Here is a 22,898-nt window from a genome sequence, read left to right as displayed (position 1 = left end):
CCTAGAGGTGGCCCATCAAGGTCAGGTTTGAGGCCCATCGGGAGGCCAGCACTGGGTGTGATGCTTGCACTGCAGCTGCCTGGGGTGCGTGGCTAAACTGAGGATTTCAGTCTCCAGGGCCATTACTCTGGGGCCTGTCACTGTCGTTTCAATAACCCACTGAAAGCAGATTGGGGGCAGAGCATTGTACGGCGACGGAAGCTGCATTCGGAACCACAGGCCAAACTTGCCAAATCTGGTGGCAACAGCTAGTCCCCGAGGTCCAGAGCGAGATACCTAACCGAGTGGGGCTGAGCCCCACGGCTCTTCTGGAGTCAGGCAGGGTTGCCTGGGACAGGAGCCAGGGCAGCACTTGCTTTCCCAAGTCCCACGGGCCCCCTGCCCCTTTGCTTCCCAGCCTACCGTTCTAGGAGGTCGAGTCGAAGCTGATGGCCGTGGGGCAGGGTGAGCAGCTCCATGCCTGAGCTCACTCCCATGAGCCTCTGCATCTCCTTGGTAACACCCAGTATCCTAGCAACCTGCAACAAAGAGGGAAAGCAGCTGAAGCTCCTCTGATTGAGGGGAGGGGGCTTGGCTCAGTGCAGAGAAAGTTTTCGCTCTGGACAGGCTCCGCTGTGAGGCAGCCACAAGCTTAGGTCTTCCCCCTGCCTCATCACACACCAGGCTCAGCCAGGAAAGCACTGATGCTTGGGACTCCCTGAGCTGCTGCCAGCGCGGGGTTTACACACACAGGGCACGCCAAGAGATGGACAGGTGTGTGTGTGTGTGTGTGTGTGTGTGTGTGTGTGTGTGAGAGAGAAGGTACTAAACCCTGTGAGCAAATGGAGATGCACCCATTTACCCCAAGGGATGAGTTTGGCCCTAAAGCCCAAGATCCCCTGATGTCGAGAACCAGTGTCCAGACCCTAGATGGAAACAAACTCTGGAAGTGAAATGGCACGGACGGGGCAGGCCGGTGGCAGGTGTTTGAGGACACAGCCTCAGCAGTGTCCTTGGCGGGGGATGGCTAGTATGGAGCCTCTTGAGGCACAGGTGGGAGAGTCAGGAGATCTGGCTTCTAGTCTTGGCTCTGCCAATGACTGCCTGGCTTGGGGCAGGACACTTCTCCCTGGTCCCCAGATAATCCTGCCCTACCTCACGCACAGGGGCCCGGGAGGAATGTAAGGGCTTTGAGAATGCACAATGCTCTTGGATTACAACCCAGCCCTAGGAAGCTGGCTCCCATCCAGCCCAGGGGTGGTGGTGACCAGGGTGGGCCCAGCTGATCCCCAGTAGGTGGCCTGTGCAAAATGACGTGGATTGTCTCAGTCCAATTCCGGGTGCACAAGTCCTCACCTCGCAATGAGCTCTCACGTAATTGGCATTGATTGTCCCCTTGTCAGCGGTCTCAGAGAGGCCAAGGGCTGAGTGGGACCAAAAGAGACTCAACTCCCCTCATGCCCCTAGAGCACTGGTAATACTAATTTGACCCCACAACACCCTGAGAGGTCAGCCACACACATGCATTTTACATATTGGGAAACTGAGGCACGGAGCACTGAAGTGACTTGCCAAGGGTTACAGAGTCACTGGTGGATTTGGGATTAAAACTCAAAGATGGTCAATCCCAGCTCCGTGCTCAGTCCACCAGACCCCACTCATCTGCTCAGCTGGCAGCAGATAGGTCTCTTTGAGACGCTACATTTTCTAGTTAAATGTCAGCTCTTCCAACAAGCCCAGCAAGGGAGGGGTCAAGGCAGCAGGTCATGGGAATGACATCGCCCTCCCCACCCTCCAAATCTCCAGTCATACCAGGCAGTCCACTTTGGTGATGTGTCTGGCAAGGGCCTTGGCATCCACCTCTGCCAGGAGCTCCTTCACCTTCTTAAGCACAGCCATTTCCAGAGGCTTGTTTTCCAGGGGGATCAGCAGGGACTGGAACGCCACAGGGTTGAAAGACGAGCCCATCTCCACAGTGGGTGAGACAAAGCCCACAATGTCCTGCTCCCCTTTCATCCTCTGTCCTGCCTCGCTGGAGCCGTTCTCTGCAGTCACCCTCTGACCCCCCTCCACCTTCAACCTCTCCACATAGCTCTTAGTGGGGAGCGGCTTGGTGTCATGAGTCGGCCTCTCCTGGCCGACAGGAGAGGTGGGGTGGAGCTGGCAGTAATGCCCTGTGTCCGGGTCGCTATAGCTGTTAACAGAGGGGGAAGGAGAGGCCGTGGAGTACCCATGGCAGGGAGTGGAGTGGATGCTATCAGGCAGGTCTGTCAGGGGGTTGTTTCCTGGACACAGCTGTGGCTCGCTGGATCTTCTTATGACGGGAGAGGCTGGGGTTATGCCACCAGCTTGACCCCCTTGGGGCTTTAGCCGAGTCACTGCAGAGGGAAGAAGAGACCCAGTTACTGTAGATCAGAGAAGAGACATGCATCCCAGGCACATGCATAAACACGCATGCTGCAGGCCAAACCGAGAGATGCAAGAGACCCAGCTCTCAGATAGAACAGACAATCTGGATCGGGACCTATGAAGTTACAAATATCTTTGTCATGATTGTAAGAACTTCTAGCCAGTCAGAGGGCAGGACTTTGAGCCCATGTTATATTTGAGGTTGCCAAGGTCTGGCAGAAATTAGAATAGTTTCTAACAGTTGTACCACCCTAGGGTTTAGTCCCCCCGTTTATTCCAGACTAGCTGATTCTTTTTAAATGGTGGTGTGGGGTTTTTTTTTTATGGCATCAGTGTGATGTAGGTAGTTAGGAAAGATTGAGGCCCTTGTTTTCTGTGTACTATTCCTTTAAGTTTCTAAGATCTGCCTCTGTGCAAAGACAGCAGCCATTGTGTTCTCAGAGTGGCTGCAGCCTGTTACATAGGAGATTCTCACATTATGCTCTCTCTGACTGGACTTTCATTCTCTCTGGATGTTTTCCCTTAATCTGAAGAGGGGTTATTTTAGACAGTTGGTGTTTCATTAGCAATAAGTGATGCAGCAGGCAGGTAGAGTTGTAGGAAAGAGATCTGTCATAGGGTGACAGGCCTTTTGGAGGAAATTGGGGCCAGTTTATCCACGACTAAAGCTGGTGAGCCAGCCTTGGGGCTAATTGATTGCCCAGGGGCTAACTGATCATCCAGCTGGCTGGTTGGTGCTTAACTGATAGGTAAGTACCTGATTTTAATATAAAGGTCAGCAGAACTCAGTTGGAGAGGAATCAGTATGGTGATCAGTTGGGGACAGAGAGCTCTTGGAGAGAGGAGACCCCACAATGCACAAGGGGAGTGCCTCCTAAACCAGTTATGGGAAGGACTGTTGAGAATTGAACCCCAGTGCCGGGTAGGAGAGATGGGAAAAATAAGCAAAGTCCTGATGACAGCAGTATCCTGAGCTCCAGAAAGGAGGACTGAGGGTTATTTATGTAAAGAGAACTGAAGGACTGGCGAGAACAGTACCCCAGCTTCCAGGAAGCTCTTTATCCAGGGAGGATCCAGAGACTGTGCAAGAGGGGGCACCCCAACAACAGAGCTAGGAGTGGCATCAGACTCAAATTGAAGGTCTTTCCCTGTTTGGGACATGTTTTCTGTTGATTAGTCGTTCTTTGATACAAAATTGTTTGGACTTACAAACTCAAATGGGGAAACTGAGGCAGTATCTGTAGTGTGGCACCTGGCCACTAGGGCTGAGGAAGGGGTGAAGCCTGACTCATTGACAAGATCTGTATTAAGCATGTAGAGGCCAGTGTTATGTGCCACAGGGCTAGTGTCTATCTAGTAGCAGCCCGGCCCAGTTTGCATGCCTGAGCCTCTGGTGTCACACCAAGCGAAGTCCCTCCCCTCTTTCCCCAATTCCACTCTTCATACTATGGATAATGCACATTTGAGTCTCTGTGTATGACTGCTTTCCACGGGGCTGAGGGATTCCTACCGGTGCTGTAGGCCGGAGACAGTGGGCTCTCGGAGATGGGAGACATTGGGGAATGGAGATCTTGGATTTGGTCCACGCTGACTGCGCAGTTCCGGATGACATCTCGGTGATGCGGTAAGGATACGCTGGGGGCGGGGTAAAAATAGGTCAAGTCACTGATCCCCCTAAAACACATGGCTCCTGTAGACGCTCCAGGGTAGATGCCAAGGGACAAATTCACAGTGTAAATGCGTGCAACTGTCAGTGAACTTGTGTCTGTTTGTGCCAGCAGTGAATTTGGTCCCCAGGCTTCAGGGGTGGCTGGGGTAATATGCCCACACCTCAGGAGAGGGCACATAGGACTTGATTTTCAGGAGAGCTCCGCTCCCGTTTACACACCAGCACGAGTAGCCAGACTTTCAGAAGTATGTGGTAGGGAAGCTCTGCTGAAAGTCCAGTCTGTGGGGACGGGGTTTTCAAGAGTGCTGAGCACCTACGACTCCAGCTAAAGTCAATGTGAGCTGCAGCTGTTCAGCACCTCTGGAAACCAGGCCTTGATTCTCTAGGAAATGCTCAGGACAGTCAGCTAATTCAGGCCCAGCGCGTAGGTTCCCTAGGACCAAAGTCAGAAGAGAAATGTTTGTGCTATTTGTGTATTAACAGTCAGTGACCACCGTTTGGATTTAACCATTCCCCTCTCCCCAACCTGTCCCCACCCTCCCCCTAGAGGGCCAGTAACCCAAACCAGACACATGGGGCTGTGCAGGAGAAATAGCCAAGACATGAGGGGAAACTGACTCGTTTTGGTTTCACTGCCTACGCTGATCAGAGGGCAGAACTGAGCAGTGAAGAGTAAGTGAGAGTTTGACAGTTCTTTCCATTTCCCATCTCTGGCGTGCTTGGCAAGGCCAGGTTGTTGTTTTTTTAAAGATCCAATCAAATGAAATTGGCAGAAGGCATAACCCTACCAAGCTGGTCGGGTACCCTGTGCATGCTTGCTGCAGCTTTAACTGATCTGACTCACTGGTGACGCTGAGGGGTGTTAGCTCAAAGCGCTCTGTGGCTCTTAGCGAGGAATGCAACCGGTTGCTGATTATTCTGGTGTGTTGTCCAGCAAGTTCGGGGCTGGGGACTAGGAGTTGGGATTCCTGGGTTCTAGTCTGGGCTCTGCCATTGATTTGCTGTGTGATCTGTGGCTAGTCATTTCCCCTCTTGGTGCTAGTCTCCCCGAATGGAGATAATCCCAGGGATGTGGTGAGATGCCAAGGCCCTCTGAGACCCTTACGTTCCGCCTTTCACTTATCTCGTTACCTGGTGGGGCATCCCTCGCCCCTGGTGATCTTGTCGGCCGTCAATCCATCCGTCATGGTGATGCTCCGCCTCTTGATGTGCCCCCCTTTCTGGCTGGCGGGGCTGTGGGGCCCGCTGTGCTTCCCATTGGCTAGTCCGTAGCTGGCCTCCAGGTAGCGCAGCGGGAAGGTGCGGTTGATGGGGCAGTAGACGATGGCGCCGCTCTGCTCGGAGACGGCTTTGCGGTTCCCCACGTAGAAGCGCACCAGGGCAGGCACGTTGTCGAAGCTCTCCTGCTCGAACAGGTACTGGATGTGGGTGCGGCCGTCGCTGGACTTCACCATCACCTTGTTGATCTTGAAGTGCAGCGGCTCGTTCCTCCAGCGGCACGTCAGCACGTAGTCCCCCAGGCTGGTGAGTGAGTCACGGATCAGGAAGTCCCCATTCCTCTGGACCAGGCTTTCCGACACCTGGGGACGCAAGGCGGAGATGATCAGACCTCCCCTGCTCTGAGTGGGGCTGGCCCTGGGGTCAGCAGGGCCTTGGGCCGAGTGAGATGTTGGGTGGGCGCCACCACAAGCAACTTTCCATAACCTGGGTGGGGGATGGGTGTCAGCGGGGGAGAGGATCTGTGGGGGGAGTGGCGGGTGGTGTTTGGATCATGAAATAAATTCATCCTGGAGGGGATGGAGAAGACTTAGGCGCATGGTGAGAAAGAGGGAGATGGCACTAGCCTAGGCCCAGCCCCAGGCCCCGATTCTTCCCTGCCCTGCACCTTGTGCAGTCACTTACAAAAGTGCTGCAGCTCTGACTGGGTTGCATTTTGCACCATGTTGCACTGGGGTAGGTGATTCCACCAGGTGCACGGCAGTGGTGAATCAGGCCCCTGATCCAGGCCTCTCACGTGGCTGCAAGGAGCTTGGGGGAGCTCTGCTAGCTTCCTTCTCAAAATGCTCCTTGTTGCATGAGCTGGAATGTCAGTCCCATCCCCTGAAACTGTGGGGGTGGGAAGAGACCCGCCAGGACACAGAATGGGGGCCAGATTCATGGAGTTTCCTAAGATGGGACCTATGCCCCAGTTTTAGGCTCTGCTGAGATCCACAAAACTCTCACTGAACCCTATAGGAGCCTAAACTCCCTCAGTGCCTAAGTTTTCAGGGTAAAAGTTCCCTTGGCACCTCGGTTTCTGCCTCCGGACATGTGCACTGTTGCCTCCCTCTAGACCTCCAGGCACCCATCTGCCACCATCAGAGGGAATCCCAAACCAGCGGAAGGCAGGCGTTTGTCAGGCTAAGTCATGCACAGGGCCCGATCTGGTAGGTGGCCTCAGCATGCCGACAGAATCAGGTGCCATTCAAAATCTGGCCAGATGAGGGGATGGGGGTGGTGCCTACCTTCTAATTTTTAGTCCAGTGGTTCAATCGCTCACCTGAGTGGTTCAGTTTCTCCCCTGCCACCTAGGTAAGGGGGGGGCAGGCTCTGAACGGGGGTCTTCCCCCTCTCAGGCAAGCACTCTAACCACTGAGCTAGGGGATATTCCGATGTGGGGCGCTCTCAGTATCTCCCGTTGAAGCTGTTCCATGGGGGATAAATAATGAAGAGTGATCAGAGCAGGGGGGCTGGACCCCATCACCCGAACCGCTGAGCCACAGAGTCTGACTGAAACAGTCCTTGAGCCAGAGAGAGGCTGACTCTAGAGCCCAGGCACCTACCTGGGAGGTGGGAGACCCAAGGCCCATCCCCCTGCTCCAATCACTCTCTGCTCTGGGCTAAAAGTTATAAGGAGGGTGGCGGCTCCTCCTCCAGCCATTTGCATGTGGAGCAAGGGAGGCGCCTAATTCATTCCTGCAAGAAACCACTTAGGTGCTGAAGCCGTCCGGCTCCAGGTGGTGGGTTCCCATTTGTGGATCACCAGCATGGACAAGTGTTCCCTTCAGCCCTGACATAGGCGCCTATCTTTGACAGAGGGGCGGGGCTTAGCATACATCCCCCTGGTCGGGATCTCCCATTGGTGAGCTCAGATGGCTCCCTGCCTAGCATGCTGGCTTTTATGAATGGCATTGTAAGGTGTCTCTCTCCCCTGGTTACTGCACAGGGAGCCTCAGCGCCAAACTTGTGGATCACTGTCCTTTCTGCCATTTTTTTTTTCTAGGCGCCTAAAAGTTAGGCCAATGCCGAGTGTTGCAACACCCACGTCCCTTTGTGCCCACCCCAGAACAGAGCAGGATTGTCTTGTGGGGCACTTGAGTTCCTCCTCCAAGCATTCATCTGCCCCAAGCTAGATCTAAAGACTATTGGGGGGGGGGGGGGGAGAGAGGCTGGTTCCACGGCCGCTCAAGTGAATGGAGAGGAGCTGAGGGGACCCTTAACAGGGTGGGGGTATTTGTATCATCAGGGTTCAAGGGAACTGCTTGTGCCCCCAAGTGCTGCTCAGAATGGTCCCATGACCACATGGCCAGGCAGTGCTCCCTGCAGCACAGATCCACGGAGGCAATGCAGACTGGCCAGCGACCCTTTCCCAGTGGAGTGGGCTCATGTGAGACCAGCCTGCTCCCTCTCTCTCCACCTCTTCCTGTCACTCTATAGGTCTCTGTCTCTCTTCTCAGCCCCAACCAAGATCATATCCCAAGGCTGCCTGAAGGGGAAATCCAGCCATGAGGTGTCCCAGTGCAGGGGGCAAGAGCGTCCTGCCCTCTCCTTACAGTCCTGCTGCCAGTGGCAGAATGGGCAAGGTGTTGAGTTCAAAGCCCCACTGCGGAGATGGGCCTTAGGGTGTCTCTTGCTGCGCTAGTGCTTGAGGCCAGCCCGATTCTCCAGGGCAGGCAGCCAAGGCTAGGGGCTTCCAGCAGCAACCCAGCTCCCCCTCACCTCTCGGGGGATGCGCCCGTGGTACCACACATGGCTGCGCAGGTCCGTGCTGCTCAGTTTCAGCTCCTCCTCCAGCTCTTTATGAAGCTTCTCCGGTGAAGAGTCAAGGATGTACTTCTCCTTGGAGAACTAGAAAGAGCACAAGTGCACATCAGCCACCACTCCGTTCCTCTGGACATGCCAGGAACCACCCGAGAACAGAACCAGCACCCAAGGAGTTGCCCTTGGCCGGAGGAGAGGGCCCATCCTAGACACACCAGATACCCCAAGGAGATAGGAGCCCCACCAGCTGTAGAAGGATCCCCTCCAATACAGAGCTGCCACCGCACAGCAGAGATCCACCAACACCGAGTTATGGATGGCAGCAGTGTAAGGATGGTTTGGATGGCCTGTCACCGACAGAGATCGGGGCTTGTGGTGGGGGAAGGGGGATGATGCGTAAAGAGAATTGTCAGCTAACATGAGCTGCACAATGATCCCGTCACCGGGTGCACAGGAAGGTGCATGGATGTGCTGTCTGTAGTGGAACCCGAGATGACAGCTGGTTTCACGAGAAGGCTCTTGTGAGGAGCCCTTCACTCTGCACATCCCCTGGGGCCAGCTGTGCTGCTTCACTGCTTTTCTTCCTGGATTGATTGCGCCGGTGTTTGTTCACACACGCGCTCGGGGGAGGAGAGATGTATTGATGCCCCTGTTCCTCCACTTGGGCAGCATATGCTTCTCTGAATCAAAGCACCTGCAACTCCCCTGCAGTGGACGAGAGGTCCCACTGGACACAGCCTCCTCTCTGCCCTCCCTACTCTGCCACCAAACTGTATGACATCATTGGGTTATTTCTGTCTGTCAGAGTCCCAGCAGGCCAGGAGCCAATGACGCCAGTGCAACAGAAGGCAGAGCTGCTGGAGGAAGAAAGGTCAGAGCCAGCGATCCTGTCTGCAGCAAGCTGCAGGTGACTACAGCACAGTCCTCACTGTAGGTTCCTGCGTGTACAGTGCGCTCCCTCTGTTTCCAGTGCATCATCTCAGCTGGCACTGCAGGACCCCGTCGCAATGCAATTCTAAACCCTACACCTGAACTGGGCTACCATGCTCACTACTACAATATTTGCCAGCTCAGTCATGGCTTATCGGGTGAATGAGTCTTTAATTTCTAAGTGGGGCTGGGAATTTGATCCGCCAGAAGGTTTTGGACTGAATCAAACCCTTACTCTTCTGGCTTGTTTCGCACTAATTTTTCTGGGCTGTGCACATGGGAGACGCGCACATGTACTATCCATGCATCCCTTGCATTCACATGTTGCCATGAACAATATGGAGACAGCTACATAAGACACCTGTCGAGATGCAAGAGGGATGGCTTTGATTTTGTTCCATCGTGGGATAGCAACCAAAATGGTACAAAGCTTCCCTCTGTTTCCAACGGGGTAACATTTCCTTGCAATATGTCTGTTGTGCTTACAGTTAATTTGGCCACACCGGGCTATTGTGCCCGAAGATATTTATGTAGCAGAATTCACTTCCCATTCTTTATAGTGGTCTGTCTATCTGTATTGCTGTTGCAGAAATATTCAATGTTCTCTATCTGGCCCTCTTCACCATAGTATCTGAGCTCTTCACACTTTAATGGATGTTGTCCCTGTGAAATAAAGAGGCTGTCGCAGGGTGACACTGGCTCTTTAAGAAGGAAGAGGACAGCTCACCTGTGACTGAGAAGCCAACCCTCAACTGGGCTTAAAAGGATGCCTGGCTGGGACCTAGAGGGAAGGAGAGAGACCTGGAGAGTCCCCCAGCTGCCTGTGAGCACACAGCGAAAGAGCAAGGAAAGGGGCAGGTGAGAGCTACCTGAGCGTGTCAGGAAAGGGGCTAGCCTGCTGACCTTCCTGAGCTGGAGAGCCAATGAGGGGAGGCTGAAAAGGGCTGAATCACTGGCTGGTGTTTGGGTCTAAGTCACGAGACTGGTGATTTTCACGTGGATGGTCTAGAGAGTGGGGCTCTGGAACAAGGGCAGAAAGGGACTGGGAGGGAACCAAGTGCTGGTGGGTGACCTGGAAGTGAGATCCCTAGGGGAAGAATGGAAAAATCTCACTACCTTTGTATGTTTTACTGTGGGAAGTGGGAGAACAGTTTTACCATGGCGGTTCTATGGACAATTGTACCTCTACATCAATTATGCCCAAAGATGGGACTTTGTATCGGACAGTAGTAGACTGTGTTCCTTTTTATGGTTGGAGCATGGGGAAACTGAGGCAGATGCACCTGTTGTGCCATGACCTGACTTTGGAGGGTGCCCTGGGGAGGGGTTGCCTTGTCACAGAGGTATTCTCCCCCATGTATAGATGAGGAACCAAGGCACAGCACAGTACAGCTGTGTAAGGCCCTTGTCTTTTGTTTTGATTTTGTGAAATATTTCCTGGGAATTTCTCAGTGTTTATTCCAAAACTTTAAATATGGGTGAAAATTGCTGGGTTTTTTTTAAAAAGGGGTGGGGAGCCAAGTACTCACTGGGGGGCAGTGGGTGGGGAGCATGCCTGGTGCTCATGGGGTAGCAGGAGAGTGCTCCCTGTGGGTCTGTTGCTGCAGCAGTCAGGAGGTCTGGGCTGCTGGGAGCTGGCTCCTTGCCCATCTAGCTCCCCCACTTCACAGCAGCTGTGGGGACTCTGCAAGGGGGAAGCTGGGTCCTGGCTCACCCAAAATTCAGGTGAAAATTGGTAAATCCCCAATACTGATTTTCCTGCCCCCCTCCCCTCCCCCCCCCCCCCGCCACCAAAACCTGGGAATTTTTCCGAGAAAAATAGGTAAATCCCAAAAATGCAGAACCTCCCAGATGTGTGGCCTGGGCCAAGTCACTTCAAGTGGGTTGGAACCAGGACTTCAAGGCAGGTCTTTAGCAGACCATCCTTCTTCCCTGGTTGGAGCAGCTTCTCGTGTCACTTCTATTGGAAAGTAGTTTGACTGCCACCAAGATGCTAGGCTGCAACCAGCTTTCCATTACAAAAGCACTGCCCATTACTGGGTCGAGTCCGCCCTGTCCCCCCAGCCCTCCCCCTCCTCCCCACGCTAGGTGTAGTTCGATGTTTCTACAGGCTCATGCATAGGCTCTAATGCTATCCTTTCTCTAGATGTAAATAGATGCTTTTTCCTTGCAAAGCTATTCAGCATTTCAGCTGTTTCCCCCCACCCATGCCCCCCCTCCCACATGCACACAACTGTGAGGTTGGAACAATCAGCATATTTGGATGACACCTCCCAGCGGGAGGCCAGAGAAGTGAGTGGCATTGTGGTCAGGATTTGAAGGGGGGAGGGGTTGAGTCTGGGCCAGGGCAACTAAAATAAAAAAAAAAAAAAAAGCCACTTAATCTGATTTGTAATCAGTGCACTGTTGGGGAAAGCTCACCCTGTGGGTAAGGATGGATCACGTAGGAGTAACACAAGAGACCCATCCACGAAAGGGTTAACTCCACTCTGTTAGTCTGCTAGTATCATGAATAATAATGACAGATTTAAAGGGAATCTTTTGCATAAAAATGAGCTTTTTACTAACACTCCTGCACCTGAGCCTAAAACATCCAATCCTCCCCTCCCCCCGCCCCTAGAGAGACACAAGGGAATGACGTAATGTCTCGGATCAGCTGAAGCTGGGACTCAGGGCCAGGACCACCCTGCTCAGACTCCGTGTCAGGGAGAGATGACAGGATTCCCAGAGGGCAGCAGGGGATGCCCAGTCACAAATGCCCAGTGGAGCTCCATAATCACAGCCGGACATGCCCTCACGTACACGAGCCCAGACCTTGGATCCCTCTTCCTGCGAGGGACAGGCTGGGCTCTCCAATATACCAGTGCAGCATCTCAAAGGAGTTGCTCTGGATTTACACCTGGGAGTGCCACTGGGCCCCCCCATTGCATTATTTTGCACAACACACACTCATGCAGGCTTCTCTTGTATAGAAAGAACCTGGAGCACCACTTAATACAGGCATGACCCACAGCCCCGCAGTTCAGGGTTAGTTGCACGTTCTGGGCCAGGGCTGAAATATCTAGTGCTATCTAGTGCAGAGGGGCCTGGGAGTTAAGACTCCTGGGTTCCATTCTCATTTATCACATCAGGCAAATCATGCCATCTCAGTTTCCTCATCTGTAATGCAGATACAAGACCCATTTTGTCCAGTTAGAAATTACTCTGATGGGGTTCCCACCACTTCATATAAGAGTCTGAAGCATCTCACTATTACAAAGTTTCCTTTGTTTAATTTCCACCTTTTCCTCCTCCTCCTTATTATACCTACTAGCCCACATTCCCAGGTACAGTGATGCAAGTGCACTGCAATCCAGGGTGTAACTGACAGTAAAGTTTGGCTCACTCCAGCGGTTAGAGGTTTGAAGCCCCTTGTCACCCCCTTTTGATTATGGGATGCTAAATGCTAACACACCGAATAACTGTGATTGCCACATCCATTTATGGCCAAGGTCTCGCGTTCCCACCGACAGAACTCCCATTGAAACCAATGGGGATTTGGAAAAATTGTGGTTCTATCCCCCCCCATGTCTCTGATCTGGATATATGGTATAAGGGTTGCCTTGCCCCGGCACCAGCAGAGTTCATTGAGGTGTTTGGTGGCTGAAGTTAGAGGTGAACCACTAGCCATGGTCCAGCTGGCAGGATATTAAAGGGTCACACACACACATCCACAGGCAAATGCTTCAGACCTGCACTTGCATGACAGCTGGCCTTGGTTCGTTAGAATGTTGCCCCCATGCCCAACACCTTCCTGTCTACTCCCCTTCCACTCCTTCTGTTGCCACAGGTCTACGTGCTCTCCAGACCTTCTCTGTAGGTTAGCTCCTTTATCCGTTCCTGCCCCAGTTCTTTTACATCTGTCACCAGCCACCCTCTCCTTTCTTAGTAGAGCACTAGAGAGCGTTGCTCCAGCTCAGCTCTCCAACCACCTTTCTGGTGGGCTATTCTCACTCTGGCCAGAGCCTGGAAGCCACATTACAGTGAGTATGGCTTCTCTTCTGCTGATGAAGCTTTCTCCCGCCTCACTATCCTGGACCATAGGGAAGCCTTTGACACCATGGAGGACTCCTCCTCCTGGGTCCCTTCCATAGGTGTGTAGCATATCAAGTGCTCTCTGGTCACGGATCTGGTCCTACCTATCAATCTCTTTCGCTGGTGGAGATGCCTTCTTTACGGCGTCCCAGAAGGTTCATTTCCTCCTCCTGCTCTCCACCACCTCAATCCTTTTTCTGTTTTTTAACCTGAAACATCTCTACCCTGACGATACTTGATGCTCCATCTCTTGACACCTTTAATGATTCCTCCCCATCCATCTTGACCAAGTAAACTTGTGGTTTCCTCCCAGCTTCCTTCAGCTAATTGTCTCAGGCAGACTTTTCTCTCTTGGGCAATCAGACCTCCCATGTGCCTTCCATGTAGGCATCATCCTAAACCACAAGCTTTCCATCTGCAAATCTGCCTGTCATCACCTCCCAGGCATTCCCTCTGTGTACGGTATGTCACCTCTGCTGAAGTCCCGAGCCAAGCTTTCATCTCCTCTTACAACCCCATTCTCTATGGCTTCCCCAGCTACCTCAAGTACAGACGCATGATTACACCCTCCTATCCTCTGCTCTGCTGGTAGCATGTTCATTTGTCCTGGAACTGGAAAACTGCCCTTCTTGTTTTGAACTCCTCCCTCGGCTTGCCCTAGCTAATCCGCAGACCTTCCCACTCCATGCTCAACAGGAACTTGCCTTTTTTCTGTCCCCAAGCCCACCACTGCATGCACTAGTCGCTTGTGGTGCAAGCACCTTCTGCTCTGCAGCCACGGCCTTCTGGAACAGCTGCCTTCTCTCTTGCTCCATCCAGCCTTCCTCCTGATTTAAAGTCTCTCTTCTCCCTTTCCTCTGTCTCTGACATTTTATTTGAACTCTCCAGACTCAAACAACAGTTACCAAGTATTTTGGGGATCCTAGATACAGCCTCAGACCAGAAGGGGCCAACTCCAGACCTGTCACCAGCAGGTGAAACTCCACTGATTTCAGGGGATCTGGATTGCTCACAGCAGCTTCAAATTCAGCCCTATGATGTGTGCTCTGTGAAGCTGTACTGTACTGCCCTGTGGCATACTGAGCCGAGATGGGGCTGACTACCTTGCTCCTGACATTCCCAAGAGTATCCCAGAATCCTTTGTACTGACTGCACTGGCACGGGCTCCAACCAGATCCCACACACCAGACCCTTTCTTCTCCCACCTGCTGGTGGCTCCTGGAAACCCGCAGCAGAGTGCTTGGAGTGAGCCCTGCACTCTTCTGGAGCCCTCGAGACATGTGTCTGCCTGTGCTCAGATATGTCTCTACCACTGGACTGGAGCGTCGGCTGTGAATTCCTCTGACGGCACTGGGGCCCAATCCTGTGAGGTTCAGAGCACTCAGAACTCCCACTGACTTGAGGGGGAGCAGCAGGTATCCTGTGGGCTCCCCGTTAGCTGGGGCTCTCCTGCCCTCAAGTCCTTAAACACACAGGCAAACCCATTCAACACAGCTGAACTTTATTAGCAATGAATGGTAGCCAGGGGATGCAGCCAAAGTCCAGCTCCCTCCCAGGGGGCCTAGGCCTGAGCAGATACCGTTGCCATGACAACCCCATCCTCTGACATGGAGCCGCCCGCATCTCTTCATGTGAGTGGCGGCAGCAGCTTGTTCATGGCAGCTCCCTCCCCTGCAGCAAAGGCTTCCAATAAAACACCTCCCAAACTAGCTTCTAGGGCAGAAGGGGATGCGGAGCGGAAGGATGTACACTCAGGTGCAGCCTGCAGGGCCCACCTGGCAGTACATGATCCACACAGAGGGGGGGGAGCGGTGGGGGTCTGGGGTGGGACTCCCCACAGTGGGGGGATCCTATTGAAGTCACTAGTGCCTGAGCGAGGGAGGGCTCGGGGGGGGGGGGGGGGGAGGGGGGTGTGGAATGGGTGATTATGTCATTTCCAGCCCCTCTGTTCTCTGCCGATGCAGCCGCTCTCAGAGCTGCCCGAAGTGGGGGGAAAACAGCTCTCCCGGCTATTTCATTCCTGCTTTAGTTTTCCCCCTTTTCCCAGCGGTACCTTGGAAAATAACAGGGAGATGTATTGAGAATTGGGGGCGATCCAGAACAATTGGGGGGGTGTATGGGAGTGACCCCAGCTCAGCATGCACAGAGGAACAAGAGGAAGAGCTGCTGAGGGTCAGAAAGTGCCAGCAAGAGCTTTTTCAAAGCTGTTTGCTGCCTAGAATTAGTCATTGCATCATTTAGCTGGGAGAATGGCCCTTCCCTCTCCCCATTAGCTTGTTCCAGAGATCTCTCTCCAACCCCCTCAGGCACACACCTCATTCTCGCCAGAGAGACTCTGGGAGGCTCTTTAACCTTTGCCACTAACCTAAATAGACAGACAGTCAATGGACGGCGTGGGCACGTGCAGCAGAGCCCCCGAGATCCCATCACAACTCCATCCACGCAATGAAAGCTTCCCCCCTGCCCTTCCTCCTGGAAATACAGCAGGACCCACACCACAGTACGTTAGGCTTCTAGAATCAGCTCACCCCATATAGAGTGGGAGCACGCTATCTCACCTCTCGGTGCATCAGTTCCCCCTGCAGGCGATAGCCATCTCCCCCTCAACCTCCTCATGCACCCCACCCGCCTCATCTCCGATGTACCCTTACACATGGCAGAAGACAAGCCACAGGGATGCAGCGCCTGGTGTGATGGGGCACCAACTTGGGTGGCAGCAAGATGCTACCATAATATCAGTATTCAATAGCAATCATCCAGAAATAGTCTTTTTTTTAAAAGCAAGGAATAAGTGAGAGGAGTACGTTTGGTCTATTTCAGTCTGTTTGATAAGAAACTGGCATTAGTCAGCCTGAGGACCTCCAATGTTACACCCGCAATAAATAGATTAGTCTTGGATTTGTTTCCCCCTCCCCCCCCAGATTAGTGACTGTTCCAGCCAATATCGTACATGTGGGCTTTCCCCAAATCCTCACCATCCACATATGCAAATATGCAGGATAACAAAACCAAACAAGCCCAGCCAAGCAGCACCCACTGTCCCCGAGACTGGATTTGGCCAGAGGCCAGGACAGCATTAGTGCTGTTGGCCAGGTGTTAAACTAGCAGAAAAAAGGGAAAGTGTTGAATGAGCAGGAGACTCTTGCATTAGGGGTGGGGAGGGGGGAGAGCAGAGAGCACCCTGAGCTGCCCTGCTGATTGGATGGAGAGATCCCACCATTGCAGGGGCTCTGCCATGCTTTCCAGCCCTGTGCTGTGCACTGTTTATTCCCTAGCTGTCCCTGGATGGCCTTGTCTACACTAGAGTGTGCTGCATTAGCCACCACTTGGTCCCCTTTGCACGCCTGTGACGCGCTGTACATCCATGTGCAGACGTGCTAGCAGTGCACCATCTGCATTAGACATGTTTGGAATCAGCCCGCATGGTCCTTCAGTGTGCAGTGCCAGCACGGATGGGGATTGCTGGTGTGAGAGCATCATTGGTGCATGCAGCCCTCCTTCTCCCACAGTGCACCTGTCGCTGCTTAAATTGCCTGTCTGGTCTGCCTTCTGCACAGGGTCATGTGTGCCAGAAGCCATGTGCACAACCAGCCCTGTCCACACCATGGAGTTATGCGCCATTATCCCAGCAATCAACTCCTTCAGCAGCAATCAGCTTGATTCCGCCTCAGTCACTAGCGCGTCTCAGAGGAGGCCTTCCCATGAGCGTGCTGCCAGCTGGCCAGGAGCCGACAAGCAGGCGCTGGCAAGATGAGGAGATCCAAGGCCAGCTGAATGCTGTCATAGGAACACTCTGGTGTGTAACCGGGCATTCTGGTTGACTAGCTGAGAAGGGCAGCACCCAGAGCAGTTAGCAATGCCAAGAGATCAAGAGACTTACGGTCCAGCACAAGGACCAGGACAATAACAGTACATCTGGTGCAGGGTAAAGAACATGCCTGTTCCAGAAGTAGCTGGACCAAGTGCTTGGCACTTGCCCTTCCATGCAGCCCAGTATGCTACTTGAGAGCAGGGAGGCAACTCACAGCTCAGTGGGGAGGAAGGAGGAGGTGAAACGGTCACGCCAGAACTAGACAATAGTAGGAGCTGCCACAGACATTACCAGGATCTGCTCGGGGAGTCCAACACAGCAGCCATGCTGGCTCAGCAGGAGGAAGAGAACCTTCTGCCCAAGCTATATGGGGGCTGAGACAGTCTTCCAGGTTCCTGGGAATGCTGCCATTACTGCTTGGAAGAAGGCAGGGGGAGTCCTCCTCTCCCTGCTTCCCTCCCCCTCTACCATCCGCCCCCGTCCCTGCGCAGCACAGCACCGGCTGCCGAATGCCATCAGCCAGATGAGCGGGTTAGTTCCCCAGGGTTGGCATCCCCCGCAGTAGCAGGCCAGCTTCCAGCCGGGGTGAGAATGCCCAGTTCGGCGACTGGCTGAGCCATTCCATTCGGCTGGACTAGAAGGGGCAGAGAGAGGCTGAGAATCAGAGAATTTTATTGAAAGGAATTACATGGGGGCTCTGTAGCCAAGACACTTACACTCCATTTTCTTTCTGCCCTAGGCCAGACATGGCAATAAGAGACACGTTTCTCTTACCCACCTGCAGTCCCATTTCATCCTTTCTAGCTAATGCACGAAAGACAATCCTGGGCATATTTTCTATGTACAACTAGTACAGGCCATGAGAGTTAGCTTACGCCACATGTCCTCCTGCTGTCAGGCACAAGATACCTTTTTATCAGTCTAGCAGAGAGAATTAATCTTAGCCCTTATTTCCCCCTCGCCCCCAGATCCTTGGCAGTTGTGTCTGAAAATGCAAATCAGTTGCAGGAGTAATGCATGTTTCCATCAAACCCCACAGAACTTCTTTTAGCCTCTCCATCCAGGGAGCGGTTCCTTTGATACGATCCATGTGAGTAACCCTAATTTCTTCATGAACTCAAGAATTGCCTGACAGTCCCTTGCTGGAACCCTCTGCACAGGGATGCTGTCAACTCCACTTCTTTTTCTTTGTAGCACCTGCTACAGATGTGGGGCCAGAGGACGCGATCCATGGTGGAACGGCTAAGAAGCCCAAGGACCAGGAAAAGCAAGGAAAACCAATACTTGGGACACGTAGAGGGACATGAAAAGGGTCTTGGAGTGAATGATGTAAGGAGGTAAAAATGATGCCTGCTTTTAAGAGACTGGACAGGTTCAGGCAGAAGTGGAATGATTGGGGAAGGAGACCTGGGACCAGGCAATTCTAATGAGAGTTTTTCAAGGACTCAGGCATCACATTGAACCTAATAACTGGCCCCTGCACCTGCCAGATACAGGTTAATAGTGCTCTTTGGAGCACCTCCTACTCTCCAGCTCCTTCATAGCCCTCACTCCAGGTATTGCACCCCTCTGCCACAGTCACCTAAGAGGACTAGAATCCCCAGTTAGATGGACAAGATGCACCTGTAAAATAGTCAGTTACCATTGTTCGTGTAACTACGTTACTCTGGTTTGCCATTGCAGCTGGCCTGAATTTTTGTTTGTGTATAATAAAGTAGAATCTGGGGGAAAAGCCTGTGTAATGAGCACAATCAATCATACTGGTCTTTAATACCAAAACCAACAACAGTTCACTCCTCCATTCCATCTAGGAATGAAGCCACGCATCCCGAAAGAGCGCCCACTGGTACGGAACGCACCAGCCCGTCTGTTTAGCAACATAGGTCACTGAACACATCACTCAAGTAGACCACTCTCTGCACTGGCTCCCCACTGAGGACAGACTCCAGTTCAAGGTCTCTGTCCTGATATTCAAAGCCCTCTTTTGGAATTGCTCATGGCTACATGACCTCTCACGGCAGCTGTGTTCCGTTGGAACAATGAAACATGAGTGTGGGATGGGGGGGTAGGGGGGGCTCTGAAATGTTAGGGGGCTGTACTATGGAATAGCAGTTAGTGCAACTGCAGATAATCGTGTGGATGTGGGGCAAAGCTGAAGCCAAGTCAGCATGGCTATGGTGGACATGTTGCTGTGTTGGTACTTAGATGGGCGCTATGCTACTGGTTCAGTCTCTAGTGTAGACACAGCCACGGCATGAGTATGCACATCCATCTATCTAGATATTCGTTATCTCACTCCAAGGCTGCAGCTGCATCCCTTTGCTGAGCTGCCATTGGTCAGAAATGATGTCATTGCTTCCAGTACTGGGTGGCGGTGCATTGCTATTGGTGGAGGGGCAGAGATGCTGTTGTCAGCTGGAAAGGCTCCAGTCATTCATGTGGAGTTCAGTGCGTGTTCCCTCTGTGGGCTTGGACAGATAGATGGAGATAAAGATCTGGCAGAGCCAGGTGAGCACTTGGGGCTCACTTTTAACCCTGCATTGCTGGGACATAATGCCACATCCCCTGCAGTGTCCCAGCAAGAGAGACTGTAGCTGGTTTAACTCTTGCGGTGCTGGGTCAGAGTGCCTAAAGCCCCTTTCTTTAACCCATGCACTGAGGAGCCAGAGCTGTATGTCCTGTGGATGTTCCCTCAGCAAGGCTCTGCAACAATCAAAAGAGAAGCTGTCCCCAGAAAATCCTGCCCAGGTTTTAGGCTGAGATCAGTGCTTGCATTGATAGGGCTTTTGGGCTTTAGACTGCTCTCTGCCTACACTCAGGCAGTGCAGACAGGATCACTAAAGCTCAGAGGACTATACCTCACAGGTCTGGAGAGTCCTCCTGATTTAAGGAGCTCCAAGTTACCTGGGACATAAGCAGTGGACTTGTGATATGATGCCTACCCCACACAGCTGATGAAAGGACTAAAGAGGACCGGAGAGTCCACACAATTAACCCACCTGGTTGCACCTGGAGGGTTGGCCAGGCCTAATTAATGATGAAACCCAGTGGGGAGGGGCTGTGTGATAGGAAGTGTAGCACATAAAGGGGGAGGTGTGCAGGGAGGAACTCTGCAACCACTCTTTTGGTAGCAGGGAGAGACCAGACCAGTAAGATCAGGCTCCTGGAGGATGAGGACAAAGGCTTGGTAGGAATACATCCAGGGAGGTAGTAGTAGGGAGTCTGGTGGAATGACCCTTCACTGCCTGTCCTAGGGTACCTGGACTGGAGCCTAGTGTGGAGGGTGGGCCTGCATTCCCCTGCCAGCCCCTGGTAAGGTGGTACAAAGCCCAAGAAGAGTGTGTACAACCTACTGGGCTCAGACTCAAGAGTGGCAGACCAGGCAGAGGGATTGGACATTTGTTTGTTACCCTATTACCCTAGAAGGGGTAAGACATCATGTGACTCCGCTGGGGGACTGAATCCTGAGAAGTAGACCACCTCAGGGCCAGACTGGCTGTTAGTAGGGGCCGCTACAGGAGAAGATGCTGCTACACTATGCCCAGCCAGGAGGGGGCATATGCCAGCGGTAAGTCATCCCTTCTACCATGCTCTTGGGTTTGTCCTTTTTTTAACCCATCCTGTACTAGATTACTCTCCTCCGAATTTCCAGTCAAATACAGCTGGACTCTTACAATGCTCTGTTCCACTCCTGTCCTTTGCCAGACACCTGGTGTATCCTTGGTGTGATGGGAAACAGATACTGAAGGGACCTGCTTCTCCACTGCTTGCTACCGCCCCAGCACCAACACAGGTAGCATTTCACACCTGCTCTGCACAAGTGTAAGTGGTGACACCAGGTGTAAGGTGGTAAGAACCGGGCTCTGGCTCCTTGACCCCCAAGCATCCTTTAGCTGAAGTCAGGCCCAGCCAATGCAGTAGCATAGGCCAAGCAGCTGAACTTCAAACCAGAGAGACTTTTTGGTGTAAGTCTCTCTAGCTGATGCTGGGTGGGTTCTCACCAAAAGGCTTTCTGGAAGAAGTGTGTTTTGTAAGAAGGGATTTAAAGGCACCCTTGCACATAGTGAGCTGCAGGGGAGAGGGCACCCCCCTCCCCCAGGGCCAATGGTGGTAGTGGAGCATGGGTAACACCTGGTAGAAGCATCACACGTGTCTGATTCGGGTGTCTTAGGTTTTGGATTGTATCTGCTCACCCGCCAACCTCAACACAGCACATTGACGACACTGCAGTAACTACATGTCAGCTTTGCTCTTCCTACGTCTCTGACTGCCCAGCATGTTGCATGGTCAGACGCGTTGGGGTGGGCAGCAAGTGACAGAAAGGAGGTGACAAAGGCAGGGGGCAAAGAGGCTTTTCTTGAGGCTCAGACTCTGTTGCTTTTTTGGGCTGTGTAGAAAAATATTCACTGCAAAAGCCTAGAAACTGGGGGTTCTGTGCTCAGATTAGATTGTATTCAGCTACTCCTGTTTGGTGAAGGGGGGAGGGGAGAGAGAACGGCCGACGGGAAAGGTTGCTTGAAAACAGGACCAAGTGTGGAGTATTCCTCAGTAGTGTTCGTAGTCCAGCTGAGGTCAGGGCCCTGTTGTGCTAGGTGCTGTACATGCCCCTAGTGGGAGACTGCCCCTGCTCCAGAGAGTTCACAGTCCAGCCTAACTAGACAAGGCAAAGGGGGGGCGGAGAAAGGAGGGATGATTATTCCAATCTTACAGCTGTTGTCAACCCACAATGAAAAATTGCAATACTGCCAAAAAACTGGCCCCATGTTATTGGCAAAGGGATTTTGGTTTTTGAGTCCCAACCAGACTGATTCAGTTTTCATGAAATTGTGTTTAAAAAGCCCCTGTCAGACAAAAGGGAACATCTTCCTCTTCTCTCCTCCCCCCCCCCTCGGCTCTCTCAGGGCTCTGGAGCCCTCCAATGCCAACCCTGCTGCCAGTGCAGGTACCCAGCAAGTGGCACACGCATGCATTAGGACCTGGCTACTTTCCCTGCTGCATCCCTGTGGCAGGCAGCTGCCGCTGAGCCTGCAAAGCAGACTGGCTGTGTCTGAAAGCAGGGGGAATCCTCACCGCTCCCCCAGCTGGGGGGGGGGGGGGCAGCACATACAAGGCGGCAACTGCAGCAGGAGAGGGGGCTAGATTTAGCTCCCAGTCCCTGACCTGACTTCGTTGTGCCAGGTGAGCCTTTGCAGCCCCATCTCGATTGCTCAGCAGGGCTCTGCAGAGCAAGTGGCTGCAACGGGGTTAGCACCAGCCTGACTCAGTCGCTCTCCAGAGCTGAGCGTGGCCAACAAGTGCTGAAGCTGGGGGCAGATCTGCATCACCAGGGGGGAACAGACCTAGCTGGCCCCCTGCTGCTGACACACAGGCTGGGGGGGGGGGGGGGGGGAGGAGTTGACTATCAAGCCCCAAGAACTATGTTCCCCAAAGCAGCAGCCTAGCAAGGTTCAGCTAGGCAGTGGGGGGGTAGGGTGACCAGATGTCCCGATTTTATAGGGACAGTCCTGATTTTGGGGTCTTTTTTTATATAGGCTCCTATTACCCCCAACCTCCTGTCCCGATTTTTCACACTTGCTGTCTGGTCACCCTAGTGGGGGGTGACTGACCCACTTTCCCTCACCTTGCAGCGGACTCAGTGCCCCCTCCCCCTACTTACACTTGCATTTTCTTCCCGTGCTGCCAAGTCCAGCCCAGGGGGCTGCCTCTGGCCCCCTGGCACTGAGACAGGGGGTGCTCCCTGCCCCATGGCACCCCAGAGACCAGCCAAGCAGAGGGGTGATTCACCCCCCCCAAACCCTGAGTCATACTGTTTCCCTCCACACCTGTGCTACCTCTCCTGCTCAATGAGTCAGAGCTGGGGATGGGGACCCCCCCTTCACCCAGCTCAGCACCTGCCCCACAGGGATGCCTAGCTCCAACCCCCCACCCCAGGAGCAGCCCCCAGTCTGGAGTGGCTAGTGGAATGGACCTCTGCCCCCCCTGCATGTCGGGGTCTGCATGAGGGGG

General features: G+C 53.2%; 1 protein-coding gene across 2 annotated transcripts in view; it reads right to left on the bottom strand.

Annotated features, from left to right (window-relative positions):
- The window catches only part of SH2D3C (SH2 domain containing 3C), a 46,884-nt gene that overhangs the window by 5,373 nt on the left and 18,613 nt on the right, over window positions 1-22,898 (bottom strand). For both annotated transcript variants that reach the window (XM_024192939.2, XM_026657223.2), the window contains 5 exons: window positions 8,036-8,164; window positions 5,189-5,637; window positions 3,899-4,023; window positions 1,792-2,357; window positions 403-518 (listed from right to left, as the gene is read on the bottom strand). In XM_024192939.2, coding sequence (XP_024048707.1) covers window positions 403-518; window positions 1,792-2,357; window positions 3,899-4,023; window positions 5,189-5,637; window positions 8,036-8,164 — 1,385 coding nt within the window. The remainder of the gene's footprint in view (window positions 1-402; window positions 519-1,791; window positions 2,358-3,898; window positions 4,024-5,188; window positions 5,638-8,035; window positions 8,165-22,898) is intronic.

This window comes from Terrapene carolina, unplaced genomic scaffold (genome assembly GCF_002925995.2).
Source record: "Terrapene carolina triunguis isolate 2854851 unplaced genomic scaffold, T_m_triunguis-2.0 Scaffold238, whole genome shotgun sequence".
NCBI classification, from domain to species: Eukaryota; Metazoa; Chordata; order Testudines; family Emydidae; genus Terrapene; species Terrapene triunguis.
Note: the sequence above shows the minus strand (reverse complement) of the source record. Positions and strands in the feature narration are given on the sequence as shown.